Source organism: Saccopteryx leptura, chromosome 1 (genome assembly GCF_036850995.1).
Source record: "Saccopteryx leptura isolate mSacLep1 chromosome 1, mSacLep1_pri_phased_curated, whole genome shotgun sequence".
NCBI lineage: Eukaryota > Metazoa > Chordata > Mammalia > Chiroptera > Emballonuridae > Saccopteryx > Saccopteryx leptura.
Window position 1 is genome coordinate 12164587 of NC_089503.1, and position 12071 is coordinate 12176657.

Here is a 12071-nt window from a genome sequence, read left to right on the forward strand (position 1 = left end):
TCTCCCTGCTATTGGCCAGGGTGCTTGTTGGAACGTTACTCTGATTTATAAATTTTTTTTTTTTTTTTAACTCTTAAGAGAGCCATTGATTTGTCTTGCTTCTGCGCTGGGCCCAGGCTATGCCAGCAGCGGGGCCCTCAGCAGGGGCAGGGTCCTGGAGCCTGGTGTGGAAGGGGTCACAGAGTGAGGAAGGCCCCGTTCTCAGGTCTCTGTGCCACCTGTCGGGGTGGACAGGGGTCCCAGGCAGGGTCTGGGCCAGTCGCAGGTGTGTGTGGGGTTGGGGTCAGGGTGCAAGCTGCAGACCCAGTGATCGTGAGCTGGGGCTTCTTAGTCAGCGAAGCCGAGCTGACCCAGGGAGGCCGTGGGCGGGGCCAGAGCAGGGGAGCATGCCTCCGAGGAGACGAAGGCACAGTGGGCGGTCAGCGCCTCGGCACACGGCACACGGGTTCTCCTGACCAGGGGTCAGAGCGGCAGGCTAGACAAGGGGAACGGGTGACGTCCGAAACTGAGCTTGCCCCTGGTCTCGGCCACATGGCGCTCACTGGCTGTGGCAGTGAGGAGAGGGCAGCTGGGCAGGCGGGCCGGGTGGGGTGGGCGCCCGGCAGCCCCCTCCTCAGGAACGGCGCACACCCATGCACATGCACACACACACGCCCACGTGAGCATGCACAAGCTCCCCTACGTGGCCTCTAGGAAAAGGCCTGGTCTCCGCCTCCTCACTGCTTCCTTAGCCCGACGGGGAAGGAACCCCTCCAGCCGGGACAGCCCCAGAAGCCCTGGCCCTCCTGCGCCACCCCCAGCAGTGAGCAGGGGTCTCTAGCAAGGTGCCACAATGCTTCACTCCCGGCTCCACTTCCCAGCGACAGGATTAGGGGTTGGGAGGAAGCAAGCCCAGGTGAGAGCCCAGGCCAGCGAGGAGGGGTCAGGGGATCGAGGAGTGTCTGGCTTCAGAGCAGGGTCTGGGGCTGCCTGGGCGTGGGGGCAGGTGATGCGAAGGGCTTGTCACATGGGGCCCTCAAAGGAAGAGGGGTTAGGGTGTCCTCCGTCCTCCCATGGCACCGACTCCTGAATGGCCAGGGCCCCCAGGGGCAGAACACGAGCCAGGAAGTACTGGGCAGGCAGGGAAGGCCTGGGTGTCCAGGGCCCATTGACAGAGGGGTCAGCGTGAGGGACGCAAGTAGAGAAGGGGCAGTCCTGACCCTACCCTCCTCCAGGCCCCTCCAGACCCCTGCCCACCTCAGAGAGGGGCTACTGAACACATGATTGGGGGGGCGTGCCAGCCCAGGAGACATCCTGAGCCCAGCCCGGCAGCTTCTGTAAACACACACAGCACTGCGGGGCCCCTAGGCGAGGGGTCACCCCAGGGGCTGGCCAGCAGGCACCAGATCTGGGGGGCGGCCAGGCCAGATGCCAGCCAGGACCTCAGATGAGAACATGTGGGCGGGGGCCACTCCTCATCTTAGCCATGGGCGAGCAGCCGGAGGGCAGTGGAGGGAGTCAGTGTGCCCACTCCTGTCCCGGAACAGGGGCTGCCAGGGTGCCTCTGGGGCATCTGGCTGGCAGGCTGCCTCAGGCTCTTCCCCACTCCCCACACCTCCCTTTGGAGGGCCCAGAGTCCAGCTGCCGTGGCCCTGGGGGTCCTAAGCTGAGGTAGGGATATGGACCCCCAGCTCAGCAGCAGCGCCCCACGCCTGAGGCTAAACCGGCCTCTGTTCAAAGCTGTCTGGCCCTGGCGGCAGCCACCCAGACCCCGAGGGGCCGCCGTTCGGGCCCAGGCCTCGGCGGCAGCCGCTCCCGGGTGCTAGCGGGCCGAGATGACCAGGTCATCCTGCTTGGCGGGGCTGGCGCCGTGGCCGGTGGGGGTAGAAGTCCGGATCTTGTCCACTGCCAGGCACTCCTGGCTGCTGAGGCTCATGGGCGTCAGGTCCATGAGCTCCCCCGAGGAGCTGAGAGGGAAGGAGGGCGACAAGGAGATGCCCGAGGAGGGGTCGGCGGAGCCGGCAAAGCGCCTCGGGGGCTTGGGCACCAGGTTGGGCTCGAACTGGGCACGGAGCAGGATCTCCTGCTGGCTGGGGGACTTGGGGCCCTCCGCGTAGTCGCTGGTGGGGCTCTCCGGCACCACCATGCAGTAGAGGTCCTGGAAAGAGCTGCTCTTGCTGTCCAGGTTGAAGAGGCTGTCGATGAACTCGGCAAACTCCAGCACCTGCGGGCTGGGCGAGTCCCCCAGGCGCCCGTTGTGCAGCGCCAGCTCGCCCCGGGGGGCCGCCCCGCCGCCGCCCGCCTCTTCCTCCTGCTCGGGAGCCGCCAGGCTGGGGGGCCGCTCGGGGGTGGCGCCCCCGCTGCCCGGGGCCGCCTCCAGGGGTTGGGTGTCCTGGGAGTGCTTGGACAGGCTGTCCGCGGCCAGCAGCTCGGTGCGCGAGCTCAGGGACGGGTTCTCCTCCGGGATGGCCGGGTCGATGTAGAAGAGGTGGCCCTCGTCGCGCTCCAGCACGGCGTGGAGGCTGGGCGAGCCGCGGACGCTGCGGAAGCCCGAGGACCGGCGGGAGTCGAAGCTGTACAGCGACTCGGTGTCCGAGAGGCTCTCCATGGTGGCCAGGGGCGCCCGCCGGGCCTGCAGCTCCGCCGCCAGCCGCTCCTGGGTGGACAGCAGCAGCAGCTCCACGGGGTCCTGGCGGGCCGCCGAGGCCGCGGCCACCGGGGACAGCAGCCGCCCCTCCGAGAAGCCTTCCAGGCTCATCTCGGACTGGGACTTGCTCCTGCAGAAGGGGAGGACCAGGAGGGGGTGAGACGCAGGAGGGGTGCGGACGCTGACCCCCGGCTGCAGGGAACTTGGGGCTGGGGTCGAGGGGAAAGTCACTGAGTGATTGTTAAACTGTTTGGGAGTAGGGACTCCTTAGAAAAAACAACTCACAAGAACCCGAGACAGAGAAAGGGCTGATGCTGGGCTGAGCCAGGGTGGCCCGCTAACGGCCTGCGGCCCTGGTGGAACTCAGACCCCAGGGGACCTGCTGGGGTGCCCGTCCTGAAGCTGTCCACGCACCCGTGGGAGACAGGCCCGAAGAGCCTGGCGGCCCTGGGTCACTCCTGAGGGGCCAGCAACTCTGGGTCTCTCCCAGAGCTCTATCCCTTCCTCCCTCACACCGCGGTCCCTCCTGCCTCGCTCGTGGAGTGTCACCCTCCGGTCAGGGGGGCGTCCTGGAGCCCCTGGCTGTCCACCCGCCTGCAGGGTGGGAACGAAGGTTGGGAGAGGGGGGCTGTAGCAGTTACAGCAGTGAGAACAGACACGGGCTCCCTCATCTGGTCACGCAGCTGCCTCAGACAATGCACAGAAGGCGGGCAGAGAGGCCCAAGAAGCAGTCGGTCACCCTTCTCATCGGCCTCCTGGCCAGATCTGTGCCCTCCTTGGGCTCAGGACCTGGGCAGGAAGGGTCTCAGAGAGTGAGGAGGATCCCCCATTGTGTGTGTGAATGTGGGCTGTGTGTCTAGGAGCATGTGTGCACGCTCAGTGTTTGTACCATGTACATTCTAGCTGTCTGCATGTCCCAGCCCACGTATGTCTGTGTGACTGGGTCATCCACATGCAGGGCTGCCCGTCCGAGTGTGTCCTGCATATATGTATCTCCACCTGTCTCAGTGTGTGTCCTCCACAAGTGTATCTGTATGGGGCTGTGTGTGCTTGGAGCTACTTGGGAGGCACGCACCTGCATGCGTAAGCTTCAGTGCAAATGCATAAACGCATGTGTGTACGCGGGTGTCCACCTGTTTGGGTCTAAATGGCTATGAACAAATCCATGTGTTTACGTGACCAGGTGGCCATGTGTCCTTAGATGCCCACTAGCCCAGGTGGGCTTCAAGGACAGCAGGCGGGGGGACAGTGGCAGCAGGGCGGGAGAGAGTTGCAGCAGAGGGGGCAAACTAGCCCCTTCTTGCACGTGTGTGCAGAGCCGAGTGAACACACCAGCTCGGTCTGTGCATGGGACACCCGTGCACAAGCGTACGTGCTCTGAAACCACACGGTGGCCCTGCACCCCCTCCGGGCCAGGGCCGGGGGCAGGCTCACCTGGCGCTGCTGCTGCGGTGGTCTGCGGCGGGCAGCTCCAGGGCGAGGCCGGCAGGCAGCGGTGGCCCCGTGGGCAGCGGCTGCTGCTGGAAGATGAGCTCAGGCGTGAGGTCCACCTCAGTGGGGCTCACCATGACCTTCGCAGCGGAGAGCAGAGCCGTCTTCCCCTTGTTGTAGTTCTCTAGCACCTGGGGACAGGATGGGGAAGCTGGTGCTGGTGGAGGGGTGACAATCACATTGGGGGTCGGGCAGCAGGCCGGGCCTCTCAGGCCAAACAGAGCTGCATGGGGTCACTGGGCCCCACTCTCCTCCTCCCAGGTCCCCTACCCTGCAGGAAGGCCCCAGACTGGCCCTGTGACCACGCCTCGGCACAGACGGGCCAGGACACTTTCCCTTCTCTGAGTCAGCCTTTCTGTGGCCGGGTGACGGCCAAGACTGCCCCTGCTCGGCTGTTCATCTGACAAGCGCCGGGTGGCCTTCAGGGCCTCTGAGCTCAGCCTGCCTCGGACGGGTCTCTGGGAGTCTCTGAAACATCTCCTTGTCACGGGGCCACGCGGCAACGTGGACAGAGAGGGGTGCAGAGCCCAGCTGGGGGCTCTGGCTAACTCCTCTGAGCACCCACACCCTCGCCTGCAACACGGGACGGAGACCCCGTGCGCGAGGCACCACGGGACTCGGACGAGGTGTCACTGCCCAGGGCCGCCCAGGGCCTCACCTTGTTGAGCCCCTCCATGACCACGTAGGGGAGGTGCTCGTGCAGCATGGCTGGTGAGATGATCACCTCATTGAAGGCCTTGTTGTCGCCCCAGATGGCGAAGTACGTGGGCTCCTCCTGATCGCAGCAGCTGAGGGGGCACAGGAGCCAGAGGGGGACTGAGGGGGCCTGGCAGCCTGGCCTTGACCCCCAGGCCCTGGCTCAGCAGGGGTGGCTGGAGGACTCCTGCCCAGCAGGCCCAGGTGGGCTGTGTCCCCGGCTCCTTGCTCTGGTCTCACCCTCAGCTCCTACCCCCGCCCCACTCCCAGCCCGGCTGGGAACATTCACTCCAACCAGAGGCCTGCAAAGGCTGACCTCAGCCGGGGCCCCTACCCAGCCTCTGCGTGCTGTGAGCCGGGCCACACCTGCTCCACCCTGGGCAGGCCCGGCTCACAAGCCCACGGTGCCGGGGGTCTCGGGCCCAGCCCCCTGAACGAGCGTGACAGGAGAAGGCGAGTCCTCGCCATCCTTGTCTGTCACACATCCCTCTTCCCCGCTCAAACTGTCTGCCACCTAATCCCAGAGATGATGCCAAGTGACAACTGAGGTATGAGCTGGCCAGGGCCTTCGGGTGACCCCTCTGGGACATCCACTTTTAAATGAACCACAGTGGGGAGAGCTGCCCAGGGGACAAGAGCAGGGAGAGGCTGACACTGCGGATAAGAGAGGAACCTGGAGTCCTTCCCGCTCTGGACTGGCCCTTTATTCCGCTTCCGGAGCCTGAGGCGGGGGCAAGCCCGCCGTGGTGCCCGCCGCCCGGGGTCTTGGGCAGCACTCACCAGCACTGCTCCGCCGGGTGGTTGTGGACCACGTGGATGATGCGGCCAGGCGGGTAGAGCGGGGTGCTGGCCGACAGCGCTATGGTCAGGTCGCTGGGGTGGGTCCAGAGCCGGGTGCTGGCCAGGGTGGTCACCTCCACCTCCTCAGGCAGCTCCGACTTGGGGATGCACTTAGTGGCCCCCACAATGATTCGCCACTGTGCAGGCAGGGGGAAGATGGGGACAGCTGAGCCGTGTCAGCTGGGTGGGGGGGGGACAGAGGTGCTCAGATGAAGGGCCCAGAGGTGACAGGTGGGAACTAGGGTGGCCACGAGGCAGAGGGAAGGGCAGTGCCCATCTGAAGAGGCAGCGTCTGAGATAGAAGGCAGCCATGACGGCCAAAAAGACACCAGGGACAGATGGCGTGGGATTGTTGGGGTTCAGGGCTGGAGAGGCCCTGGAGGACCAGTCAGCCCAGCGAGGGGAGGGGGAGGGGCCAGCGAGGGGAGGGGGAGGGGCCAGCGAGGGGAGGGGAAGGGCCAGCGAGGGGAGGGGGAGGGGCCAGCGAGGGGAGGGGAGGGGCCAGCGAGGGGAGGGGAGGGGCCAGCGAGGGGAGGGGGAGGGGCCAGCGAGGGGAGGGGAAGGGCCAGCGAGGGGAGGGGGAGGGGCTCGCTCTAGGCCACTCGGCAGCTCAGAGGCAGAACAGCCCTAGGCTCAGTTCAGCTGCCCCCGCCAGGCCTGGCAGCCTCACTCCTGGCCCCCTCCCCCGCGCCTGGCACGGGCCCAGGACTGGACCTGACGGGGGCAGCCCCACATCCTGAACCAAGCTCCTCTGGGCCGACACTTGCTGTCTGGCCCACCCTGGTGCCTGGCACATGGTGCCCAATACCTGGCTCAGGGTCTTGCCCACCAGAGGGTCAGCTGTAACGAGGCTAGGAAGAGTCCAAACTGAGCTGAGACAGCAAACAGGCTGAGGGCTGGGGGCATAAAGGACCTGCCTGCCACAGCCTTCTCCCGGCCCTGGCTAACCTGCGGAGGGCCCGCTAGCCAGAGGAAGGGCCCCAGGATCCCCCAAAGCCCCGGGGAGAGGTTAGGAGGGGCTGATCCTCTCCTCTCGGCCACAGAGGAAAGTCAGAGCTGGCCGCCCCGACCCCCCCGGCGAGTGCCAGCCTCCCCGAGCCGGGAGCCACAGCAGGCGTGGGAAAAGACCCCGCCACACCCTAGAAGCCCAGAGCAGGCTGGGCCTAGGTGATGGCTTTCTCCTGACTTCTGGCAGCTCGGTGGGACAGGGGCCCTCACCTGACAGTTACAACTTGTGTAAGCAAAGTAAGTCCCTTTTCCACTCTGGGCCTCAGTTTCCCCATCTGTACAAGGACTGGTAGGGGACAGGTGAGATGACCTTGGAGATGCTGAGGGTCTAATGGCCTGAGGTCCCCAGGACCACACCCCAGCCTGGCCACCATGGCTGGGGCCGCTGTGCTTTGGGCCAAGGGACAAGCAGGGCACAAGGCAGACAAGGTGCCCAGAGCTGGGTGCCCCACCGGGATGGGGGAGGGCTCTCACTTTGGGTTTGGTGCTTCGCTGCAGGACATCGAGGAGCTGTCTGCGAAAACCTTCCAGCTGGGAGAGGCCGATCCTGGGGGAAGAGAACAAGAGGAGTGTCGGCCAGGGACCAGGAGAGGTACGGGGAGAGGGCAGCGGGCAGGCTGATGCCCGGCCCAGGGACAGGAGAGGTACGGGGAGAGGGCAGCGGGCAGGCTGATGCCAGGCCCAGGGACAGGAGAGGTATGGGGAGAGGGCAGCGGGCAGGCTGATGCCCGGCCCAGGGACAGGAGAGGTATGGGGAGAGGGCAGCGGGCAGGCTGATGCCCAGCCCAGGGACAGGAGAGGTTCGGGGAGAGGGCAGCGGGCAGGCTGATGCCCAGCCCAGGGACAGGAGAGGTGCGGGGAGAGGGCAGCAGGCAGGCTGATGCCCGGCCCAGGGACAGGAGAGGTACAGGGAGAGGGCAGCGGGCAGGCTGATGCCAGGCCCAGGGACCAGGAGAGGTACGGGGAGAGGGCAGCGGGCAGGCTGATGCCAGGCCCAGGGACCAGGAGAGGTGAGGGGAGAGGGCAGCGGGCAGGCTGATGCCAGGCCCAGGGACAGGAGAGGTACAGAGAGAGGGCAGCGGGCAGGCTGATGCCAGGCCCAGGGACAGGAGAGGTACGAGGAGAGGGCAGCGGGCAGGCTGATGCCCAGCCCAGGGACAGGAGAGGTGCGGGGAGAGGGCAGTGGGCAGGCTGATGCCAGGCCCAGGGACAGGAGAGGTACGGGGAGAGGGCAGCAGGCAGGCTGATGCCCGGCCCAGGGACAGGAGAGGTACGGGGAGAGGGCAGCGGGCAGGCTGATACCAGGCCCAGGGACAGGAGAAGTACGGGGAGAGGGCAGTGGGCAGGCTGATGCCAGGCCCAGAGACAGGAGAGGTACGGGGAGAGTGCAGCGGGCAGGCTGATGCCAGGCCCAGGGACAGGAGAGGGAGAGTGCAGCGGGCAGGCTGATGCCAGGCCCAGGGACAGGAGCAGGACGACCAGGCTGTCAGGGTCACAGGGTGGGCGCAGGGAAGTCTGTGGCTCAGCAAGGCCAAGCCAGGCAGCTGGCAGCTCGGGGCTTGGACACCTGAAGGCACAGACGGGTGCTGGCGTCCCTCAGGGAGATAGGAGCCTGAGTGAGCACCGAGGAGCCCAGGTGAGGCCCGGTGGAAGGAGGAACAGCCTCGGCTGGGACGGTGGAGAGAGGAAGCAGGGACTTGCCTGGGGACGAGGTCTTTGCCCAGAACCACAGCTGTCACAAATTCCTTGGAGTACTCCATGGCGTCCTCACTGCAAAGGAAGCAGAAGAGGTGCTCAGGAGGGGGAAGGGGGTGCTCAGGAGGGGGAGGGTGCTCAGGCAGGGAGGGTGCTCAGGAGGGGGAAGGGGGTGCTCAGGCAGGAAGGGTGCTCAGGCAGGGAGGGTGCTCAGGCAGGGGAGGGGGGTGCTCAGGCAGGGGGGGTGCTCAGGCAGGGAGGGTGCTCAGGCAGGGGGGTGCTCAGGCAGGAGGGTGCTCAGGCAGGGGGGTGCTCAGGCAGGGGGGTGCTCAGGTAGGGGAGGGGGGTGCTCAGGCAGGGAGGGTGCTCAGGCAGGGGGGGTGCTCAGGCAGGGAGGGTGCTCAGGCAGGGGGGGTGCTCAGGCAGGGGGGTGCTCAGGCAGGGGGGTGCTCAGGCAGGGAGGGTGCTCAGGCAGGGGGGTGCTCAGGCGGGGGGGGTGCTCAGGCGGGGGGGGTGCTCAGGCGGGGGGGGGGGTGCTCAGGCAGGGGAGGGGGGTGCTCAGGCAGGGGAGGGGGGTGCTCAGGCAGGGGAGGGGGGTGCTCAGGCAGGGAGGGTGCTCAGGCAGGGGTGTGCTCAGGCAGGGGGGTGCTCAGGCAGGGGAGGGGGGTGCTCAGGCAGGGGAGGGGGGTGCTCAGGCAGGGGGGGTGCTCAGGCAGGGAGGGTGCTCAGGCAGGGGAGGGGGGTGCTCAGGCAGGGAGGGTGCTCAGGCAGGGGTGTGCTCAGGCAGGGGGGTGCTCAGGTAGGGGAGGGGGGTGCTCAGGCAGGGAGGGTGCTCAGGCAGGGGGGGTGCTCAGGCAGGGAGGGTGCTCAGGCAGGGGGGGTGCTCAGGCAGGGGGGTGCTCAGGCAGGGGGGTGCTCAGGCAGGGAGGGTGCTCAGGCAGGGGGGTGCTCAGGCGGGGGGGGGGTGCTCAGGCAGGGGGGGTGCTCAGGCAGGGGAGGGGGGTGTTCAGGCAGGGAGGGTGCTCAGGCAGGGGAGGGGGGTGCTCAGGCAGGGAGGGTGCTCAGGCAGGGGGGTGCTCAGGCAGGGAGGGTGCTCAGGCAGGGGGGTGCTCAGGCAGGGGGGTGCTCAGGCAGGGGAGGGGGGTGCTCAGGCAGGGGGGTGCTCAGGCAGGGAGGGTGCTCAGGCAGGGGGGTGCTCAGGCAGGGAGGGTGCTCAGGCAGGGGGGTGCTCAGGCAGGGGAGGGTGCTCAGGTAGGGGGGTGCTCAGGCAGGGAGGGTGCTCAGGCGGGGGGGGTGTGCTCAGGCAGGGGGTGTGCCCAGGCAGGGGAGGGTGCCCTGCTCCAGCACTCCTGGGGGCAGTTTCTAGACTCAAGGCCCCTGAGGAGCTCACAGGTGCCAGGCTGCACTGCCTGCTCCTGCCCCGCCCTTCCTGCCAGGAGGGCTTTGCCAGAGGTCGATCTGGGGTCCTTCTGGCACTGGACAGAGCCCCCCTCCACTTGCCAGGCCACTGCCAGGCCCCCACTGACCAGAAGCCAGACGGCCCGTTCCAGCCCCCAGCCCCAGAACCCTGCAGGCCGGGCAGGCAGCTCACCTCAGCAGGCCCCCCGGGGGTGAGTAGGCGAAGCACTTGAGGGTGGGGTACTGGGGGCGCAGGAGGAAGGAGAGGATGGCTGCGGTGCCCGCGCCCAGGGAGTGGCCCACCACGATCAGGCCGTAGTGCTTGGTCCCGCGGCCCTGGAACCGAGAGAAGGAGACCCAGCCCACTGCTTGACAAGCTGCCTGCGCCGATACCCGGGAGGGAGGAGTCGGCCAGGGCCCGGGAGCACGTCCGTGTGGCGCGGCCGCTGGGGCAGCAGGAAGGCCAAGCTGGCCGCCCGCAGAGCAGCTTCTTGGGGAGACTATTCTAACAAACTCTTACTCATCCTTCAAAACCTGGCTCAGGAGCTACCTCTTTAGATAAGCCCTTCCTGATTTCCTAGGAGAGGCCCCTCCCTCCTGGCCGTTGCTCCTATACTTGGGAATGACCTTTACAGGACATGATTACACTCTGCTCTCGTCATTGGGTCACCTGTCCCAATCCCTGTGCCCAACAACTAGACTGGGCTTGATGCGTGGGAAGTGCCTCACCAGGTCCCTCCCGAAGGCCTGGGACAGAACCATCTCCTGCTCCAGCTTCTTCTTGATGTACTCAGCCGAGAGGACCATCCCCTGGGTGAGGAGGAGGAGAGGTGAGCGCGCGGGGAGGACCCAGGAGGGACGGCGGCCTCCCGGGGGCCAGCCAAACCAGTGACCAGCAGCTCACTCCCCGCTCCTGCCCACTTCCCCCTTTTGGCCTCGTAACACGACTGTGGGGCTGCTGGACACTTGATCACATCGTTTCCATTTCACAGATGAGAAAACTGAGGCTCAGGAGGGTTGTGTGTCTGAGAGAACCCAGGGTGATCTCTTCACAGCTGCCTCCTCAGGCTCCTCTAGGCCAGGATCCAGGCTGGGCAGTGCTGTGGGGGTCCCGGGAGGGAGACCCAGTGGACCTTGCAGCAAACCCACACCTCTCGGACCAGCAGCTACCAGTGAGCCCAGCAAGCAGGGAGGACCCCCACCGCACCACCTGCACAGGTCTGCACGCTAGCAGGGGCGAAGGCCGGGGTCTTGGGGCCCACGCAGCGGGTACCTTGTGCCCCAGCCAGGTGCCGTGGTGCCCCTCCACGGGCAGGCGCTCCGCGTCCCCGGTCAGGTCTGTCAGGGCGTCCTGGGGCGAGAGGCAGCAGGGAGGGGCGGGGTGAGGAGAGGAAGAGGGAAGCAGCATCCCTGGGGACTGCAGGGGGTTCCCAGAGGTGAGCCGGACCTGCAGGCAGCATACCTTGGGGGACAGGGTTCCCCGGATACTGATCACAACCTTCTTCTTGTCATGGTCCACCGCCACATAGAAGGGGGTTTCGTACACCTAGGAGGCGGGTGGCTTGTGAGCCTGAGCAGCCCTGGAATGGGGCCGGCCTCAGGCCAGTGATCTAAGCCGATGTCCTTCCCAGCCGGGGGCTCTGCCTGCACCAGCGGCCAGGCCCCTGCCCGTCTGCCGGGCCCCCAGCCACCGTGGCAGACCCCGCCCAGCTCACAGCCCACCCTGCTTCCCGGCTCCGGACTCAAGCAGCCTGGGTGCTGCCGCCTGCCCGCTGCACCCAGAGAGGGGGCTGCCCCTCCCCGGGGCCTCGCTGTTCTCTCCCCCGAGTCCTTCCCCCAAAGGCGGAGGCGGGAGAGCACCAACCCTGAGTGTGGCATTGGGGTCCACTTCCTGGGCCTGGAGGGGTTGTGGGAAGCAGGGCCCACTGGTCTGCCCAGCTAGGGGAGGTCTAGAGGCGGCTCCGGGCAGTGCCGAGGGCTCCTGCTGCCTATGGGCCGGTGTGGGCGGCCAGGCCCCTGGCACTGCCCGCTCCTCACACTGGCCGCGGCCCTGCCCCCCCACCCCGCCCCGCAGCCTGCAGAGGACAAGCCGGGGGACGCTGCGCCCCAGCCTGGCCCTGCCCCCCCACCCCGCCCCGCAGCCTGCAGAGGACAGAAGCCGGGGGACGCTGCGCCCCAGCCTGGCCCTGCCTGCTGGCTGGGCCCCGCAGCCTGCAGAGGACAGAAGCCGGGGGACGCTGCACCCCAGCCTGGCCCTGCCCACCGGCCGGGCCCCGCAGCCTGCCGAGGACAGAAGCCGGGGGACGCTGCGCCCCAG

General features: G+C 67.3%; 1 protein-coding gene across 8 annotated transcripts in view; it reads right to left on the bottom strand.

The window, feature by feature from the left end:
* Positions 1-577: 577 nt before the first annotated feature.
* Positions 578-12071, bottom strand: part of DAGLA (diacylglycerol lipase alpha) — a 73415-nt gene continuing 61921 nt past the window's right edge. For all 8 annotated transcript variants that reach the window (XM_066360774.1, XM_066360768.1, XM_066360787.1 and 5 more), the window contains exons 11-20: positions 11217-11300; positions 11028-11105; positions 10484-10564; positions 9948-10090; positions 8363-8431; positions 7136-7208; positions 5594-5790; positions 4776-4905; positions 4061-4248; positions 578-2756 (exon numbers count right to left, since the gene is read on the bottom strand). In XM_066360774.1, the coding sequence (XP_066216871.1) occupies positions 1802-2756; positions 4061-4248; positions 4776-4905; positions 5594-5790; positions 7136-7208; positions 8363-8431; positions 9948-10090; positions 10484-10564; positions 11028-11105; positions 11217-11300 (1998 nt within the window). In that variant the 3' untranslated portion in view covers positions 578-1801. The remainder of the gene's footprint in view (positions 2757-4060; positions 4249-4775; positions 4906-5593; positions 5791-7135; positions 7209-8362; positions 8432-9947; positions 10091-10483; positions 10565-11027; positions 11106-11216; positions 11301-12071) is intronic.